This window comes from Zeus faber (assembly GCF_960531495.2).
Source record: "Zeus faber genome assembly, chromosome: 1".
Taxonomy (NCBI): domain Eukaryota; kingdom Metazoa; phylum Chordata; class Actinopteri; order Zeiformes; family Zeidae; genus Zeus; species Zeus faber.
Window position 1 is genome coordinate 29693475 of NC_137193.1, and position 20642 is coordinate 29714116.

Consider the following 20642-nt stretch of genomic DNA (forward strand, 5'->3'; position numbering starts at 1 on the left):
GCTCTCACAGGCAACAGTCGGTGTGACAAGTTTGACAACGAGAAGAAATAATACAGGGAACATGGGAAAAGAAGAAAACTGGTCTGGAGAAGAAGAGGATCATTTGGTCCCATGTTCCCTTGGCGAGCTGCGTGGCAGCACTGGAGGTGAGTTGGCCGGTCGTCATGGCAGCCGAGCGGGTTGATAAACACAAGCGGAGATGGAACGCCCGTTGGTCGGAGAGCGAAACAGAAAACAACTGTTTTTTTTTTGTTGTTTTTGGTCAAGATTTTACAGATGTGCCTTTCCAACCGTGGCAGCAACTCAAAACAATTCAAACAAGCAGAGAAAGCCAAAAACCATCTGGTGTGTGTGTAATGTTTTTAATAAACTGGATAAATCCTGTCTGTTAGTGGTGTGTATAACAATGGCAGAAAAAAAAAAAAGAGAAACCTTTCTTTACCCATGCACAACACAAACAGAACACAGTTTGGCCGCTTTGAGAACGGGAAAACTTATAAAAATATAATAAAGTTAACTAAATAAAACAAGCCGCTTGACTTGAAGTCAAACCTGGGGACCTAGAGTTTGTAAGCCGGGGCTGCTCGGTGGTAGTCCCACAGCGGCGCCCACCCCCCCCCCTTTCTCCCTCGCCGTCACACATTTGGTCTTGCTTGGCCACAGTCGCCTCTCGCTCTCCTGACCATCCCTCTCTCCTCTGATTTCCCATCTCCCATCCTTTAGTCACTTGGTTTCCCGCCATTGGGCGCCGTTTGTGAGGGGCCGTCCTGGCCGCCGTTCTCAGCGTCTGATCCGCCCCCTTTGGCCTCCCCCGGCTCTACCCCCTCTCCGGCCTTTTCGCCCTCCCTCCGGCCCTGGCCCTGCTTGTCTCGGAAGACGTCCACGCCCAGCATGCGCAGGTAGTGGAAGCGCTCATTGCGCGGGACGAAGGCGCGGATGGATGTCTTGCCCCGCCAGCCGCACAGCTCGATGGGGCACTGGGGCTCCACCGGGTTACTGGACAGACAAACATAACAAAATAAACAAACAAGTTGGCATATTTATTTGAATGAGTGAGCCAGTGAGTGAGTGGGTGAGTGACATCCAGAGACTTACTTTGGATTCGGCTGGTACCTCAACACGATACTGCCCATGCCTGGGAAACACAACCCAGGGTTAATGTCTTCGGTTTATAACCTACCATTAAATCTAAGTGGTCTCATTAAATGTGTGAATCTCTAATGAAAGAATTGCAGAAATGGAAACCTGACCCTGTTTTTAGATCTAATTGTGTCATTGTATAAAACCACTGGTATTTTGTTCTGCTGCCTATCTCAGCCAGGTCTCCCTTTAAAAACAGGTTCTTAATCAGACTCGGGACTTTCCTGGTTTAATAAACCTTCAAAAGGGGGTCAAAATACACAGTTTTGAATGGTTACTTATGAGTGTGTTTGCAAATGGAACAGCTTATTTTTGAGTGAATTATTGATTATAAGTGGGGGTTTCAAATTCGGGCAGCTCACCCATTTTCTTGGCCTGGGCGTGCGCGTCATCCTCAAGCTTGCTGAGGAATGGGTTCTCCTGGGTGAGCAGCACCTTGATGTCCTCCACGCTCACAGTCATCATCCTGGAACGGATGTATGGGTTCAGGGTGTAGATTCCCTGTGGAGACGGGAGCATTGTTCAAGTCAATACAACAATATAGTCTTCCACAGTACAATGGATGTGACCGTATTTGGATTCTTAAATTACACCGAAAAATAGTCATACACTGTATACACACACACCCCGGTATGCCACCCACCCACACACAAGTTGTTTACCTCCAGAATTTAAATTTTGCACCAAAAAATAAAAATCAGCTTCATCCTAAATATAGGACATAGAAGCTGAACCATGAAAAACAGGACTCTCAAATGCAATTTTTTCCAGGCCTGAACACCCACTCAGGCAGAGAATCACATATAGCTGTTCACACAGACCGCCCTCCAAACTGCATTCTGTGCTGTTTTCCTCTCATCCATTTGGACTGGAAGTTACTTTGCTTTAGGTGCTACAGTGACAGTTGGTTTCTATATTACGGTGGAAACTGTGGATTTTGAATACAGCACAAGTGAGTTTAAAATACCCAACTCAGCTTCATGTGCGAAACAACTGAAGAATAGGTTTGTATGTTTACCTCCTGGGCCAGTCGGAAGGCGCAGCCAAACTCTTCTCCGTCACTGTTGCGAGACCAGACTTTGACTCCAGTGTTGATGACCTGAGAGACACACAAAACACACATGTAATGTGGTCTGTGATAAAGGACTTGGCTTTTGAACTCAGGTCTTGTACGCAGTCAATCAATTCACTCCCAGTATTTCTGAACAGAGTTTGTTGTCCAATTTTTATACCTTATGAAGAAGACGCCAGAGGGGAGTGTGTTAGAATGACATGACCCCGTGTAGAACGAGCCAACAGTGTGAATTTCAAACGCAATGCTTCTGGTAATGTGGAGGTAGGGATAGAGAGATGTTCCTATGTGTGTGTGTGTGTGTGTGTGCGTGCGTGTGTGTGCGTGTGTGTGAAACCATTATTGGGAACAGCGTGTGTGCTGGTGCAGACATCCAGAAATATTTAACCCACCTAATGACTACTGACAGAGTGAGGACAAACACGCTAGGGTCGTCACCAAACTACACTGATTTATAAAATAAATAAAAAATGGAACACAGGATAGCTCTGTCCCGGGAGTCCTACATGGAGCACGTTAAGATGATATGGGACGATTTCGGACACATTAGGCCTAATATTAGACTAAATCACACATTTAATCTGGACTACCTAGCCTCTCAGTCTTGGTAAAAAAATAATAATAATAATAATTTAAAAAAAACAAACTGATTTACAGAAGGAAGGTGAGAGCTAATCAGGGTCTACGTGAAGATTAAAATTAAACCTGGTAAGAGGCAGGTTCATTTTGGATCAATGGATGTGGACCTCCAGGTGGACCAGGTTGATCTGGACTAAGACCAGCACCAAGACTAGACAGAAGGAGCTGACTAGTCCATAATGACCTTACTTCTCAGAAAGGCATTTCTAATTTCTGGATTAATTTAAGTATTTTATTTTATTTTTTATTTTTTCCTAGGACATATTGTGTGCTATCACCGGGTGCGTTGCATTACATTTCACTGCATATATGTATGGAAGTATGTATATGTATGTGACAAATAAAAAATCTTGAATCTTGAATCTTGATTTAGATGTGATTGTGATTGTGATTTAGATGAAACCTTGTGTTTTAAAACTAACTTTAATTTAAAGACTAATCAAATGCCTGAACATTCGACTTAATGTGAGACAATGTCACATTTGGGCTTACATCAACCACTAGCAGGCTAGGGAAGCAGGTTAGCAGATAAACCTTAGCGGTTTTCAGCTAAGCCATTGATCAACTCCTCGTCCTAAAAAGCACCGATAGTATTGAACTTGCAGTACGTGGGTGTGGATATTGTTTCAAGCATTCAGAATCAATATTTATTAACGGCGACACGCTCGGGCACACCTTCATGCGCTCGCTGTTGTTGAGCATCACGTTGCGCAGTTCTTTCGACACCATGTACAAGTGTCTCTTCTTGCCCTCGTGCGTCCTGGTCAGAACGTTGAGTTTAGGGAAGTCCGGGGACAAGTCGTAGAAGGTCCTGGGAGCCAAAAAAACACACACCGACTAGTTAGAAAAGTCCAAATGGCAATAATTGTCATTATTTTTCCCCACAAAATTGCACAGGCTTACTGTATGGAGGGAAAGACGGGGTCGTCTTCAGTGAGAAACACAAAGGGGTCTTCTTTGAAACCAAACAACTTCATCTTCTTGGAGGGTGGAGGCCTGGCATACGTGGAGAAATGGAAGGTCAGGACAAAGGCGCGCGCGCACACACACACACACACACACACACACACACACACACACACACACACACACACACACACACACACACACACACACACACACACACACACACACACACACACACACACACACACACACACACACTTTAAACAACCGGGACTCACCCACAAACTCTCTCCTGCTTTGTGGGAGCTTCCTGTGCTTGCTCTACCTTGCCTCCCTCCTCTGCTCCCCGCGCCGCCTCACTCTCTGGGACCAGTGTGCTGTCGGGCGGGAGACCGTCGTCTGTGGGAGTGAAGCTCGCAGGAGAGTCCCCCGCCTGGGCCACCGAGCCGCTGGAGACCTCCTTCCTCAGCTGGAGACAGCATGGAGGGAGGTGGATGGAACAGAGAGAGGGGTGTGGTCTCAGCTGTGGTTACCGAGCTGAACAGGTAGGCGCCGTCTGCGTTCTCGAGGGAGAACGTGTCTCTCCTACTTTAGCTTGAGGCAAGGAACACCAACAACCTAATCTACAGTCTGTTTATTAGTGTGGGTGGGTGTGTGTGTGTGTGTGTGTGTGTGTGTACCTTAGGGTATCTTTTGTTCCAAGGCATGGGGGCTTTCTTCACCAGAACGGCTAAAAAGAAACCTCCTGTGTTCTGGTGATGTGGCAGAATCCTCATACTGATGTTCAAAACAAAAAGATAAATAGAAATAAAGATCCACATGAACAATCGAATCACACACAGTCAACATACAATACACAAACAAAGACAAACACAATCAAAAATGTCTTGGGATTATATGGCACCACCTACTGTTACTGTTCAGTCTTAAATCGGCTCGATTTGGAAAAAGAAAAACTGATGTAACAGCGCCCTTTGCTGGCATACCCTGATAGTGACTGCAATCAAATTTGAACACTCACACCAGAAGAGTTTTTCTTGTACATGGTTGCTCACTGGCCAAAGAGCTGTCGCTGTACACTCGCACCAGAAGCGATGGCTTTCGCTTGTGGCCATCCCCCCTCGACTCATTGTGTAGTTGTCATGGCAGCGTATACAGATTCATGTACACATAGCTGCATTGATGGCAAAACGTCAATATTATTTTCAAATGACATCTCTGCGTTGTTATCAAGTATGGGGGTTAAATGATTAATACAGTGTTTATTAGCGGGCGGAGCAGCAGAAATGCTTTATCACTGCCCCACGTGAGAGCAAAATTTGTATTAAGTTGAACTCTGCACAACTTTCTACCATCGCAAGTCATCGAGATCGCGTCACGTTGTTCTCCGTTGCCACCTCCTATTGGAATTAAATGATTTCCAGTCACTTTGTCGCTGCATAATGGCCTTGCCGATCTGAAACAGCCATATCAGATAACTAAAAGACCAGTTCTGCGGGGCTAGGATATCGCCTTGACAAGGTTTAACGCTATTCAGGGAATAGCAGAAATAATTGCTAACAAAGAGCAGAACAAGGTTTCTTCGATTCATTTCTTGCACTGCACTATACTTTTTATGCATTCTATGTGTTCTATTTTTTAACTTTATGCATTCAATGTCCATTTATAATGTGTTTCATTGTACCTCGTCTTGATGCTTTTTATGTTTTATGTGAAGCACTTCCAATTGCCTTGTTGTTGAATGTGCTATACAAATAAACTTGCCTTGCCTAGTGTGAGCCTATGTTTATGTTCCGGTCACACCGCCGGTGAGAGGGCTGCAGCGTGAAGCCAAGCGGCTTTCATCTTGTTGCCAGGTCTCTGTGCCCCTGGCTTTTGTGGGTGTGGCGGCTGAAAATCATCTGGCTGTTGTGGGCTTGCCAAACATTTCAAACCCTTTCCATATTTAATACACATTACATAGATAGATGGTGCCATGCGTACTTCAAAAATAAAGATTATTATTTTTAAACGGTGTAGCTGTTAACTTCGGAAAATAAATAAACTCTTGAAAACTTATGTAACTAATCTTGCCATCGCCGAGTTCCGTCTAAAAAGCATTGCAGCCTTTCGCTTTGCAGCGCATGTGTGCCGGCAGTAGGACTGTACCTTTAGTCTTTTTTTGGCCAATATATTTTCTTTTGAGACGACAAAAAAAAAAGCTAATTAAATTACATTAGATTGCTCTTCATCTTGTTTATGTAAAATATTTTTTAATATTATTGTCTGATGCATATCCAACTGCAGCAAAAACCGCCATCTTGCGCATTTCTAAAATCGCCAAATAAGTTGAAAAAGACCTTTCTTGAAGGAAAATGAGAATTTTCCAGATTTGTGTTCCTATGTGTATTTTTTTTTTTTTTTTTTTTAATCTCTCAACGTATTTACAAAACCGAGTTTAGCAGAAAGTAGAAATAGTAGAAAAATGTTGAACTGTGGAGATAAATATTCCTGTTAGATTACATGGGGAAACGCAGTTCACTTACCGAGACACTGAACAGCGCTGAACAACGCCAATCGATCGTTTCCTTTAAAGTGAGCGTCCAGGTGACGATCATTCAGTCAATGTGAAATCGTTTTGATAGAATTCAGCCTTTAATCGTACTACTTTTACACACACGGAGCCATTGTTGTGAAACTGTTTAGAAGAAGAACCCTTAGTGTCGGACACCTACAGTGCGTCACTTCCGTAAACAGACGGTTAAAGCGCAGCACTGGGGTGTTTCAGTCTCACTTGTCAGTGAAAACTTTCTTCTCTGTATCGTTATGTATTACGCAAAGCGGGTGGCGGAAGCTCTGAATCATATTTCGGATCTTAATCTGACCAGTGCGATAGATCCAAGTCAGTGTTAGTAGCGCATACTGGATTTCATTTTCCGCAATGATAGTCAGCTCTCCGAAGGCGACGCGGAGAACGACAGCGACGCGGAATCTGATATTACTCCGGACTTGGAGAACATTTCCAACAGCGGATTTCAACCTTAATGTGACGATGAAACTGAATATTTTCAAGAACAACCGGAGGAGACGGACGATACGTCGTTTGTTGTTAGAATGGAAGTTGATGACGTGATGAAGTCCGTTGAGGTTGGTGATTTTCAGATTTTCTGAGACTCATAATATTGATAGATTCTACATTTTGTTGTGTTGTCCGTACTTTTAAATTCCAAAATAATTCCACTTTTATAAAACATGTATATTCTTACCTTTAAATAAAAGCTTTTTTTTTTTTTTTTTTTTTTTATAAATTAGTTGGGTGTTGTTGACACTGTTTGTGATTGGCTAATTCATCGTTATGTTAATTAGCCATGAGGCTTTGTTTGCCCGCCAACTTCATTTGCATTCTGGGAGCTGGCTGAATGAAGCCAGGTCTCTGGGAAACTTTGAGAGTGATTATCTCAGAATCAGTTTGCCACACCCTTGTCATTAACATGTCATAGCTGTAAAAATATTTGCTTGATTTGCACAAGTGACACCTTGTTTGGAAGCGCCGATTCTCCACTTTCAAATGATTCGAAAAAAAATAAAAATAATTTGAAAGCCGCCAAATGATCTTAAAGTCTGCGGTGAGTTGAGAGTCTGCATTCTTGGCGTTGGCTTTAAAATATCTCTTAGCTAATGGTTGTAAACAACAAATGGTGTTAGTTTTTGGCTGGAATTTTATGATTGTTGATCACGTTTGCTAGTCAGTCAATCCTGAGTGCCAGTGTAAAGACTACACAGAGCATTTTGAGCCAACCTTGGGAAAATAATTTGACAAAGCAGTGTGACAGGGAGTCTTTGTGCTGCAGCTAAATGACTTCATCCGTAATTCACACCGTAGCCGTCTTTTAACAAGGATAATCACATCATACACTACTCACAAAAAGTTAGGGATATTTGGCTTTTGGGTGAAATTCATGGAAAATGTAAAAAGTTCACACTAGTGATATTATATCATGAAAGTAGAGCAATTAAGTAGAAACATGCAATGGTGATTTCCTCACCTCAAACAATTGATTGAAACAAAAGCCAACAACAGTGGTGGGTTTACCACAACAAATAATGTCAATGTCTCAATAACTTGTCATGTGGCCTTGAGCATCAACTACAGCTTGACAACGACGTCTCATGCTGTTCACAAGTTAACTTATTGTCTGCTGAGGCCTGGCACCCCACTCTTCTTGAAGGGCGGCCCTCAGGTCATTGAGGTTCTGGGGTACGGAGTTACGAGCCTCTACACAGCGACTCAGCTGATCCCATAGGTTTTCTATGGGATTCAGGTCTGGAGAAAGTGCAGGCCACTCCATTTGAGGTGCCCCAGTCTCCAGCAGCCGTTCCCTAATGATGCGACCTCGATGAGCTGGAGCATTGTCGTCCAAGGAGATGAAATGAGGCCTGTGTTGTTCATGCAGGGGCACAATGACTGGATTAATGATGTTATTCAGGTAGTATGGGCTTGTCACTGTACCATTCACAAAGTGTAGGGCAGTTCTGTATTGACTAGACACACCTGCCCACACTGTAACACCACCACCACCAAAGGCTCATCTGGTGACAACAGTGGCTGATGCATAGCGCTCTCCTTGACGTCTCCAACATCGTTAGCGGCCATCATTTCTGCTCAACGTGAACCGACTTTCATCAGAGAACAGCACTGAGGCCACTGGTCCCTCGTCCAGCGGAAATGTCGAAAAGGTCGGAAAGGTCGTCTACCACGCAGACCACACTGATGTAAACGGTTTGGAAAAGTCTGACGTGACACTTGGGTGCCTCTCACCTCCCTTAAATGTGCCTGGAGTTGAGTGGCATCATCATCCGGTTCCACAGGGCACTGTTCACAATGAAGCGCTCATCAGTGTGGGATGTGGCCAAAGGACGTCCACTTCAATGCCTTTCTGTGACTCCTCCAGTCTCTGTATCTCTGTTGCAAGCTGCTGATGACACTCTGTGACACTCTAAGCTCAGTGGCCACTTCCCTCTGAGAACATCCTGTTTGAAGCCTCACAATGGCGAGGTACTGTTAATCAATTGTTAGGTGTCGTCTTGGTCTCATGATGTCAAAACGTGAACAGCATGATGAAGAGGACTGTTTAAATACCAATTCTAATTGAACCAGGAAATGTATTGGTCGATTCATGGATCAAACACCTGTTGTGAATTTTGCCGTTCAGCTCCTTGTTAGAGAACAGCAAGTTGTGCAATAAGTACTGAAACATTGAACAGTTGGACATGTGCATTCAAAAGTTTAGAGAAGGTCAAATTAAGATCACCTGTAAAGGTTAAGGTGCATTTTAGGTTCATCCTGAAATTTCACCCAAAGGCCGAATATCCCTAACTTTTTGTGAGTAGTGTACTTTATGTGAGATACTACGGCTAACTATATACAGTATACAAATGAATATCATTAAGATATAACCCTTGAAATGCATCATCTTGTAAAGTTACGTACATATTCATCAACTAGAGATGCACCGACTGTAATTTTCTTGGCCGATTCCTATTTCTGTTTCTTTTTTTAAGGCTGACCTGCAGATTCTGATTTCCCATCTGCTGTGGGTCGATGAAAAATACATCATGTGATCTGATCACAATCATGTGATTGGACAGCTGCACATATGGACTACACTGCAACTTTTAGTTACCACAATAGTAAGATTGCTGATTTTGACACTGTTTATTATTGTTCATTATTCACTATGGAACAATAATAGAACATGAAACTGTCACTGAGTTTCAATAAATAAAAAAAAAAAAAAAAAAAAAAAAAAAAAAAAAAAGAATATGGGACCGTCATCAAGCTTGAGCATAATTTCAACCTCTAACTCTCAGAGTTTAAGTCGGACACAACATATAACTAACATGGAAATGTCCAGTTCAAACTTCAAATCCAAGTCTTTCATTTTAAGTGCGAATATACATTTATATAATATTTATATGGTACTTTGCAAATAAATTGCAATCATTACAAAAAAGTAAATATAATAAATGGCTGACTCTTCTTGCTCTCGTTCACTGGAAGTCCTCCTTCCTTTTGTGCGTTAAACCAAGTGAATCAAATCGAACAACACGTTTTACTTAGTGACTGGTCAAGAACCAAGTCTAAAAGAAAGAGTCAAACTTTTCATCATGATCAGAGCTCTGCTGTGACAACGATATAAACACAGTCTGCACACTGTTAGAATATTGTCAGTCGATAAATAAATAATTTATCTAATCTTCTTTGTTTCCTTTGAAGTACCTCCAAACAGCTGACATTTTCTTTCTTTCGCTCTCTTTTTTGAGTGTCAACTACGCAACTAAGTTACATTACGTGGGATCAGGTTTGAGCATCTGAGCATCTTTACGAGTACAGTACATGAGCACAGTATTTGGCTGTAACTTTGATTGACACAGAATCTAAAAATATATCTGACACTGATCGGCCGGTGAAAACCGACCAACTCTGGTCACTGGTTGATTGATCGGTGCATTTCACGTTTTATATGTTAACATTACGATCTAATTTTTGTGCTTTATTATAACTTTATATCTCCCACTTCCCATTTTACCTCACAATACAGCGTTAGACTGCGCTCAGTGCTGCGCCTCAGTGGATGTTGAGTGAGAGGGAGGGAGGGGTCACAGAACCACAGGTCGTAACATCTGGTCCAATCCGAGGGAAGTAGTTTAAATACCCAATAAATGTACGCTATCGTTTTGTATTGGTTGATTGATTGATTTCCGTCATTAAATTACTAATATATATAATTTATTTTTCATAGTTTCAGCTGCCTTTTCGTACCTGCGTATTTTGACTAAGAATTGCGTAGTTGGTACAAAAGACGCGTGCAGGTTGGCAGGTCAGACACAGGCATTGCAGCATTGAAACAATGGAATCGTATTCTATTGGGACTCATGATTACGTTCATAAGTCTGTGCCAATTCACATCCAAGCAGATAATGTGCACGTCTGTGTGTGGGCAAGTGCGGTAACAGAACTGAATTAGTTGCAAACGCTAGTTGGCCAATTTTCTGGGATTCATTCCAACAGCCCAGGCTCCAAGTCTATTGGCTGTACATAAACACACGTGTGTGTGTGTGTGTGTGTGTGTGTGTGTGTGTGTGTGTGTGTGTGTGTGTGTGTGTGTGTGTGTGTGTGTGTGTGTGTGTGTGTGTGTGTGTGTGTGTGTAAAACAGGGACGTACCATCTCTCCAGGTGCATGCTGGTGAGCTTCTCAGAGTCTTTTGGGGGGAACATGGTGGGGCGGATCTGCGTGTGGCGGCTGGCTGGCACCTCTGAGAAGTCTGCGTACCACTGGCCATCTTTAGTCATCAGCTACGGAGGCAAGGTGACGGTGAATGCTGAAAAGCCTCAAAAGACTACGTCCACTCCTGTGTAGACTGTTTGCGTCTACATTTTCTTCGATTTCAATTTAGTTTTTTGTTTCCTAAAGTTGTATGTTATCTGTAATTTGTAATGTGTGAAAGAGCTCCTCTGTACCTTCCAGCTGGTGACCCCGGGCATGGACTTCAGCCCCGGCAGATCAGCCGAGCTGTCCACCAGCTCCAAAGCTCCTGGCGGCAGAGGGAGAGGTGTTAAATGACTTTGTCAGGGCAGAGGATTCAGTTATATTCACAGCATCAAACATGGGAGAATACAAAAAGGCCGATCATTTGTCACGTGTGTTACCTTCGCTCTTCTCCAGCAGGGCTGCGATCACGGCTTCGTCTTCTATGGGGTTGAGTGAACATGTGGAGTAAACCATCCGTCCTCCCACTGCAAGCTGCTCCACGCCGCGCACCGCTATACGGATCTGGAGCCTGGGAACACACGCGAACACGCACGCACGCACGCGAACACGCACGCACGCACGCACGCACGCACGCACACACGCACACACACACACACACACACACACACACACACACACACACACACACACACACACCATGTTCCCCTGATCCCTCCCAATTCAGTGGAAGTACACATTTCCGTCACGCACGGGTACCCACCCGTGGAGATGCAGGCTGTTGCTGGTTGTCCACTTCTTCCACACGTCTATGTTTTTTCTCATGGTGCCGTCTCCACTGTGAGAACACAGAAGCAGCCAATGACAGATCTCGCCTGGCACTAAAGCTAAAATACTGTCCCCCATCTTTCCTACTCTTCTGTTGTCTTTGGCAGGGGCGGCTGACTTCAGTGCCAGAGCCTGTTGAGTCAGTCAGCATTTGCAAACTAAAGCAATTCAATAGCAGCCATAAAATGACTCTAGATCTAAGGAACTGTAAATAAACATGGGTAGCTCTGGGTGTGTGTGCGTGCGTGCGTGCGTGAGACAGAAAGTAACCTGAGATCTTTTCAAACATAAAAGGACCTGCCAAAAATACGGACCAGTCAGCCCACAGACAGAATCAACCATCTCATCTCCATCTGTCTGCCTTATGAATTGTTTCAAACTAGGGTTGGGTGATATGTAGATGTGCAACGGATCACAAAACTCACAGTTTGGAATCGTATGGCGGTTTTGAGTTACAGATCGGATCATTTTGTGGATCAGCAAAAATTGAAAAATTAAAAAAAAATAAAAAATAAAAATAAAAATAACAAAGGGAGACAATTATAACTTTGCTTTCCATGTATTCTGTAAAACACTTAAAGAAAGTAACTTTTGCCCACGGCCTTAAATGAAAACAATATTGAAGATGTTCAAAGATAAAATTAAATCTTAATACATAAAATATTCAATACTCAACTGTTAAATTAAAGTGCAATATGAGGCACGCATGATACCTTCGTCCTTTAAACATGGTAGTGATTAAAAAAATATGTGAAGGCCCTCCCCAAGTAGCTGAATTTAATTCCAGTATCATGTTCAATTTTCATTTCATGAAAATCGGTGCAGAATTAAGTTACAGCTGATTTTGTAGGAGGAGGAGCCTGCATCTCTCAATACACATCGTATGTTCATATGTTGTTCACTAGAAAATCTTGAATGCTCCAATATGGCCGACGAGCAGACTCATCGCGGCAACATGCAGCAGCTCATTCTCGACATGTCGTAAAGTAGCAGCAACATAGCGCGACATACCGTGAACCCATCATTGCGCTTAAGAGTAAAACACAGCATGCATCTGTCCTGTCTATAATCTCATCTTGTCTATGAACTCATCTTTTCGAGTTCATATCAGTTATCGGCGAAGTCTAATTATTTTATAATTTGGTCTCATTGGCTACATCTGCTGAACGTCAATGACAAATACACAGTGTGATGTGATCACATTCACCTGATTAGACAGCTGCACATACAGACGGCTGCAATTTTTAGTTAACACAAAAGTAAGATTGCTGATTTTGACACTTCATTCATTATTCACTATGGAACAATAACAGAACATGAAACTGTCATTGAGTTCCAGTAAAATAGAATATGGGACTGTCACCAAGTTTCCGTATAATTCGACCTCTAACTCTCACTGAGTTTTAGTAGAACCAAAACATATAACTAACATGGAAATGTCCATTTCAAACTTCAAATAAATATCTTTCTTTTAAGTGCAAATATACCTTTCTATTATATTTATACTTTTTTTCAATAAATGGCCAACTCTTTTCACTTTCATTCACTGCAAGTCCTCCTTCGCTCACTATGCGTTAAACCAACTGAATCAAATTGAGTGACTCGACTACAACGGTCTCAAAAAAGTTTCAAACCTTTCAACATGAGCGGAGCTCTGCTGTTACAGCGATAGATACACAGTTTGCACAGTTTTGGAATATTGTCAGGCGATAGATAATTTATCCAGTCTTTGTTTACATTGAACTACCTCCCAACAGCCGACATGTTCTTTGTTTCGCTCTGTTTTTGAGCGTCAACTACGTTACATTACGTTGGAATCAGATTTGAGTATCGGAGCATTTTTACTAGTACATGAGTAGTGTATTGGGATGTTATTTTGACCGGCACAGAATCAGAAAATATATCTGATCGGCCGGTCACCGGTTATGGCCGATCGATCAGTGCATGTCACGTTTTATATGCTAACATTACAGTTACATTTTTTTGTGCTGGAGTATTACTCTCCCACTTCCCATTTTACCTCAGCAATGCAGTGTTAAGCCTCGGTGGATAATTAATTACTGCTGCGCCCAGTGCGCTGCGAATCAGCGGATGTTGAGTGAGTGAGAGGAGAAGTAGGGTTACAAAACCACAAGGTCGTAGTATCTGGTCCAAGCCGATGGGGTGTAGTTAAAATATTGAATAAATGTGTGCTCTTGTTTTGTATTTGATTGATTGATTTTTCTGCGTAGTTTCAGCTGGCATTTTGTACCTGCTTATTCTGACCAAGAATCGTGCATTTGGTAGACAAAATGCATGCAGGTTGGCAGGTCTGGATACGCCCGCCTCGGAATTCTTAGAAAGCTAAATTCCAACATTCAAAAGAATAAAATAATAATAAAAATTATAAAATAATTTTTACTGTTGACACAGAGAACAGACCCATTTTAACATACAGAGAAGCGATGCATATAATTTTCAGTGGCGACACACTAAGTTTTTTAGACAGGTTCATTATTTGGTGAGTTGAACTTAAGGAGACAGACCATTAAATTAGCAAATTAAAAGGAGAGATATCGCACAACACCCCCTCCAAAAAAACGGCCAAAATAAATGAATAGATATATATACACACAAAGTAAAACAACAATAGCCGATTGACTCAGCCCATCACCGATTGCCGATATATTCCTCCAACCGCCCAAGCATATTTCACACCGCAAAAAATCTCTCCCCTATGTACACACACAAACTTTTTAAAATTGACCTTACTAAAGTCCATCCAAAACCGACTCTGCTGGACTAAGCCTTCCTTCATCCTGCGCCCAATGACCGCCCACTGACCGCCCACTGACCTGCAGGGCACGTCGCAGAGAATACGGTCGTAGAACAGGACGTCCCTCTTGCCGCCCGACTCCACCTGCAGTGTGGGGATGCAGGAGGCGTCGTGGTTGACCACCATGATGCAGGGGCTGTTGAGACGTTTGGCCTGGTGCACCAGCAGGTAGCAGCGCTTGTTGTCCACGTCGTTGGCAATCACAAATCCCTCTGGAGGTTATTGTTTGGCCGTGGGGGGTGAAAAAGTGAGAGCGGTTCAGACGTATACCCACAGCTGCTGCCACTCATTCCAACAGCGCAAACGTCAGCACCCAAATGTTTTATGGCCCCAGGTGCATTTACATGTACAAGGAATATGTCATGGTGATTATTTACTAATATTTAGAGGTGATTAACATTTTAAAAAAGCTTGACAGTCTGCGTAAACATGTAAATATTATAAAATAAAATGGAAAGTAAAAATAAAATATACACAACAAAATACATACAGAAAAATATTTAGAGCGTGGTAGGTGACTGTGTCTGACCTGGGAATGGTACCTCCATGTCAGAGTGGAGCATTTCGATCAGCTGGGCTGTCTTGGAGCCTGGGGCGGCACACATGTCCAGGATCTACACACAGACACACGCACGTCAGCGTCATACAGCGACAGACCGGGGCAGCCGGGAGGCATTATATCAGGAATAATAACGCAGCACCTTTCGACTATAAATAATATTTTTCCCCCCATACCTTGTGGTGTGGCTGGATCTTCAAAAGGAGAGGGGGGATCATGCTGACCGCTTCCTGTCGACTGATGTTACCCTGTGAGAGCAGAAGCAGACATGAAACACTCTCTTTCAGGCCTGCTTCGGTTATTGGGATAAATTGAATAAATTGTTGATAATTTTATTTATTCAGTTTATTACAGTTTATTCCACCAGGACATTTACTTTGAATTTGTTCTGGTGAGATTTGGTGTGCTACACTGCAGACCATGAGCATTAATATAAATACATAATAATAAAAAGCAGTCCATAAAAAGGAGAATAAAAATAATAACATAAATAAAAAAGGGGAAGAAAAATAATTAACATTTACTTGCGCACACTACGAGGATGTATGTGGACGTATCCGTGAAACATTTTTATAAAAAAAATACATTTCTGCTGAAACACTGCATTTTTTTATGTTAATTTTCAGATTCAAACATTTTTTTTTACAATTAGAGTATCTAACCATGGTTTGACGCCCCTTGTGTGTGTGTGTGAGTTACAGCGAGATGGAGAGCTGAGGTTTTCGTCACGGTTGTTAATGACAGTAATGTACCGACCACATACCTTATGTTTACATTTGTTTATTTTTTATTTGGTGTCTGTTTAAAAAAACAACACTATTGACCTTAATGATCTTTTCTGTTAAAAAACTACTTCATCTTTTCCTTTAAAATAAAACAGCACATTGTTATTTCTGTAAACTGTCTATTTATTACCAAAGCATTTATCAATAATACAGTTAGGATGGAAAATATATGAATGTGTTGCGTTGCATGTCGATAATTTCAGTGGTGCTCCTAAAATTTTAAGTCGGAAGCCCCAGTGTTACTAGTGGAAGAAGTTTGTCTGGAACACAGGACACAGTGCCTGTGGTCTCCTGCGGTCGTGTGGACAGGTAGGGGACTCACCGACTCTGTCTCGCTGACCAGGAACTGGTGGAACTTCTCCAGCAGCGGCGACTTCCTGATGATTTTCCTGCTCATGTTGGTTTGCCATGCCAGCTCCTCGGGGTACCTGGTCACACAAGCGGCGTTGACAAAGCAGACCACATCATACGCGGCGTGGCTAGTTTGAGTTGTTTCTTTAATCTGTGCACAGAGAATACATCTGGTCATGTTGGTCCTGGGTAAACCGTGTGAGACATTACCAGCTGAGAGGCTGTGGAGCCTCGATCTTCGTGCCATCGATTTCAACCTCCTGAATGTCCTTGAAGTATTTTTCCTTGAGACAGTGGAGGATCTCTTGGGCATGGCTAGCAAAGAGAGAAAATGGTTACTTGACCACATACAAAAGACAAAAGGAGATAATAGTCTGCAAAAGGGCAGTATGATGTCATCCCCAAACTTCTCACCTCTTGTATCCAGTGATGCGAATGGTTGCTGGCAGCGGTTCCCTCATAGCTGCCATGAATTCTTCAAACTCCCCCTCGGGCACTAGACCCAGCTCCTTATAGTATTCCTCAAACAGCTTGTTCTCTTTGACTATATCAGCATAGCCGGCTCCCCAGCTCTGAAGAAGAAAAAAAAAATGTAACCGTAAAATGAGAGTGGACGACAGCAAATAAATACATCAAATGAGGTCCATTCAAGTGACCTTTATGTGCAAAGCAGACAGCTCAAATTATATTGCCATCAATGACATAAAATTAACTTCCTCAATATGCAGCTGGTAGCCCTAAAACCATAAAATGTCAAACTTTTAAACTTAACAAAGGCCCCGCATTGTTATATACACCAATCAGTTACAACATTAAAACCGGAGAAGTGAATAACATCTCATCTCATTCCAATGGCACCTGTCAAGCAGTGGGGTATATTAGGCAGCAAGTGAACATGAAGTGGTCTTGTGGGGTGTTACTGGTATACAGTGGTTAGTACCAACCAAATGGTGTCCAAGGAAGGACAACCGTTGAACCGGCAACAGGGTCATGGGCGCCCAAGGGCTCATTGATGCATATGGGGAGCAAAGTCTAGCCTGTCTGGTTTGATCCCACAGAAGAGCTACTGTAGCACAAATTGCTGAAAAAGTTAATGCTGCTATGATAGAAAGGTGTCACAACACACAGTGCATCACAGCTTGCTGTGTATGGGGCTGTGTAGCCACAGATCAGTCAGTGCCCATGCTGACCCCTGTCCACCACCGAAAGAACCTACAATGGGCACGTGAGCATCAGAACTGGACCATGGAGCAATGGAAGAAGGTGGCCTGGTCTGATGAATCACGTTTTCTTCTACATCATGTGGATGGCCAAGGTTAGGGTCCGAGCCGATCGAGCATCTGTGGGATGTTCTGGAATAACAGTACAGTACTGATCCATGGAGGCCCCATCTCGCCACTTCTGGCTGATCCGTGTATACTATAGGCTCAATGTTTGTATTGCAATTTAAATAACCAAGGTCACTATTTCACTATGAGCTACTTCTTCAATATATAGCCTGTATATGTACAACCAAAATCTAGACAATTGCATGCACACAGAGACAGACAGACATTGGGGGCACGGGCGTGTGGGCGGTGGGGTTTGCATGCGCATAGAACATAATGTAATGTGGCAAATGTGGTCTCCCCGTTCCAAAAGTGATTTATACAAAAACATCTAGTTTTTACTAAATTAAGTACCATAGCAACGGAAAGCAACAGGAAGACATGCACCCCGAAAGCGGGAATGTACAGGATTTTTTGGAACAGTATCGACTTGGACAGTCCCTTAACTTAGTTGTGTTTAAAAATGTGGTTTCATACAAGTAGGAATATAAATAGAACTAAAATAAAAAGACAGACATGGGAGTTGTCTGGAGGAGAAACAAAAAAAACAAAACTGCTCTATTTCTCTGAGTTAGGTTTACGTTTTTCATTTTCCATGAAAGTGAGAAACTCAGGAAATAAAATAAATCTCAATCTTTCTCGATGAGATGATATTATTCTTATCAGGTGCGCTTTTGTTTTTTGTTCATCTTTTTCTTAATTAATGGGTATCAAGGTAGCGGACTAGCGGGTAGCGGATATATTGATGAGGAATTCCTCATGAACCTCGAACCTCGGTGCACCTGCGATGTGCGCACAGCGGAGTGCAGATCACGGGCGTCTCCTCCCAGTGATCTGCACTCCGCTGTGCTGCTCCCTTGCCCAGGGCGGCAAAACGCTTAGAACCGGAGCTGGGGGTCCATGCGCCTTTTTCTTTTTTTTTGATGAAAAAAAAACACCTGATCGCCAGTGGTGACTGGACAGCTCTGAGTGGACAGGGGGAGAGCCTCAATCCCCTCTCTCCCTCACTACCTCTCTCCGCTACAGTTTCAGAACATGGTAAACTGCACTTACACCGTTTCAAGTCTCCGATTTTTTTCTGGCAGATATATATATATTTTTAAAAAAAAAGTGTCAATGTCAATGACTGTGGATGGAGTTGATCGCCAATAAACGATTTAATCGTTAATCGGCTCAAGCCTTGTGTGTGTGTGTGTACATATATATATATACACACACACAGACACACACACATATATAAACACAGGTTTATACACATAAACATGTATATATACACACAAACACACGCACACGTATATACAATCTTATGTGACAAATAATCTCTTAAACGCACACGTATACACACACACACAAAACCATATATATATATATACACACACACATACATACATACATACACGTGTGTATGTATGTATACATATATACACACACACACACACACACACACACACACACAAATATATATATATATATATATATATATATATTCCCACTTTTTTGTACAGTCCTTGGAGTTTATCCCTAACCACTTCCATTCTCTGCACTGCACGTGTATGACTGCGTGTGATTAATACATCTTGGTTCTGCTTGTCGCTGCCGTTGCCAGCAGCTAACCTTTAGCAAGAGTTGGAGGAGTACAGTTCCAAACTTACGGCGTTGTCCCTGTTGTCCCGGCCGGCGGGCTGGCTCCTCTGCCTCTGCCTGCTTCTTTTCCCCATGTTTGAACAGCAGACAACTCTGGGGAAAAGCCTGCGAAGCGTGGTGCAGCTAAACGGTGGCGACACAGACGTGAAGCTGCTAGCGACCAGGCGACTGCGTGGCTACCGCACGGACCCCTGCGCCGCGCGTGCTACCGAACGTTCTGAGTTACTGTGCGCAAGCGCATCCTGTTGCGCACCGACGTGCGCCAGGAGGACCTTCGTAGCGGCCCCGAAATATGCCTGCCTGAATTACAAGTTGTGTACTGTACATTTTTTAGTTTCAGTTCATATAGAAATGGATTTTTCTTTTTTTTTTTTGTACCCTACTCAACCTCACAACGAATGGGTGTCGTACATCAGAGGTAGGTGTAATTTAATTTAAATTCAACATTTGAACCGTCCGTTATGCGCGAAGTGGGTATGTCAAGAGTCAAGAGGCATATACGCGGAGATTACGCACAATAAGCTCTAGAAAAAAAAATACTATAAAAAACACTTAAATGTGCGTAATCGACGCGAGGCGCTCGCACAGGCGACCGCAAGGGGCGGAGCTACAATCGCGGTTCTGGGCTCTATATTATATTAATTAGCGCGCTTTCCTAGTTTGACCCTTTCAACCATCCGTAGTTCCAAGCCCAAACGCTTTGTTTTGTGTTTTATCGTCACTTCTACATTTCAATGAGTCATATCGATTAAATACATGTGAGGTTAGACTTTCATTTTTGTTGATTCTTTGTTTTTACCCAACTCAAATAATGGAACTATGGAATTGTGTAAATAAATAAATAAGAGGCAAACGTTGTATTTTAGTCTATTTCTAACTCCATTGTTATATTTAATCATCTCAAATGTATAATGAAGAACGACTGTGTCCTGATTGGTTAATTATTAACACAGCGTAATCCTTCCGGGCCGCCGATTGGTCGACGCGAACTGCCCAGAAAATGTTGTTATGCCGCATTTATTGACTGGTAAACTCGGAAACATCTAACGTCTACTTGGAAAAGCGCAAAAAGAACGGCCATTTCAAGTCGTACTTTTGAGGCAGATCGCTCCGGCCCGAGTCTTCCTTCGACTCTCTAATTGTTATGTTATCAGCAGGCTTCCCAAGCAGGCTGACCAAACAGTAGAAATATAATAATAATAATAATAATAATAATTATAATTATAATAATAATAATAATTATAATTTTAATTATAATAATATTCAATTAAATTGTCAAATGTATACAAATAGCCAATAAATAAACAAAACGAGAAAACAAATAA

At 42.5% G+C, this 20642-nt stretch overlaps 1 protein-coding gene across 1 annotated transcript; it reads right to left on the reverse strand.

The window, feature by feature from the left end:
* Positions 1–358: 358 nt before the first annotated feature.
* On the reverse strand, positions 359–19486 carry nsun2 (NOP2/Sun RNA methyltransferase 2). Its single transcript, XM_080010198.1, has 19 exons — positions 19326–19486; positions 16760–16917; positions 16556–16660; positions 16317–16422; positions 15386–15457; positions 15180–15264; positions 14670–14862; positions 11771–11845; positions 11448–11578; positions 11259–11332; positions 10963–11093; positions 4438–4534; positions 4036–4226; positions 3755–3847; positions 3527–3662; positions 2159–2239; positions 1503–1641; positions 1096–1135; positions 359–996 (listed from the first exon to the last, which is right to left on the reverse strand). Exons 1-19 carry the CDS (start codon positions 19389–19391, stop codon positions 720–722), a joined length of 2250 nt encoding a protein of 749 aa, XP_079866324.1. The 5' UTR covers positions 19392–19486; the 3' UTR covers positions 359–719.
* Positions 19487–20642: the final 1156 nt, after the last annotated feature.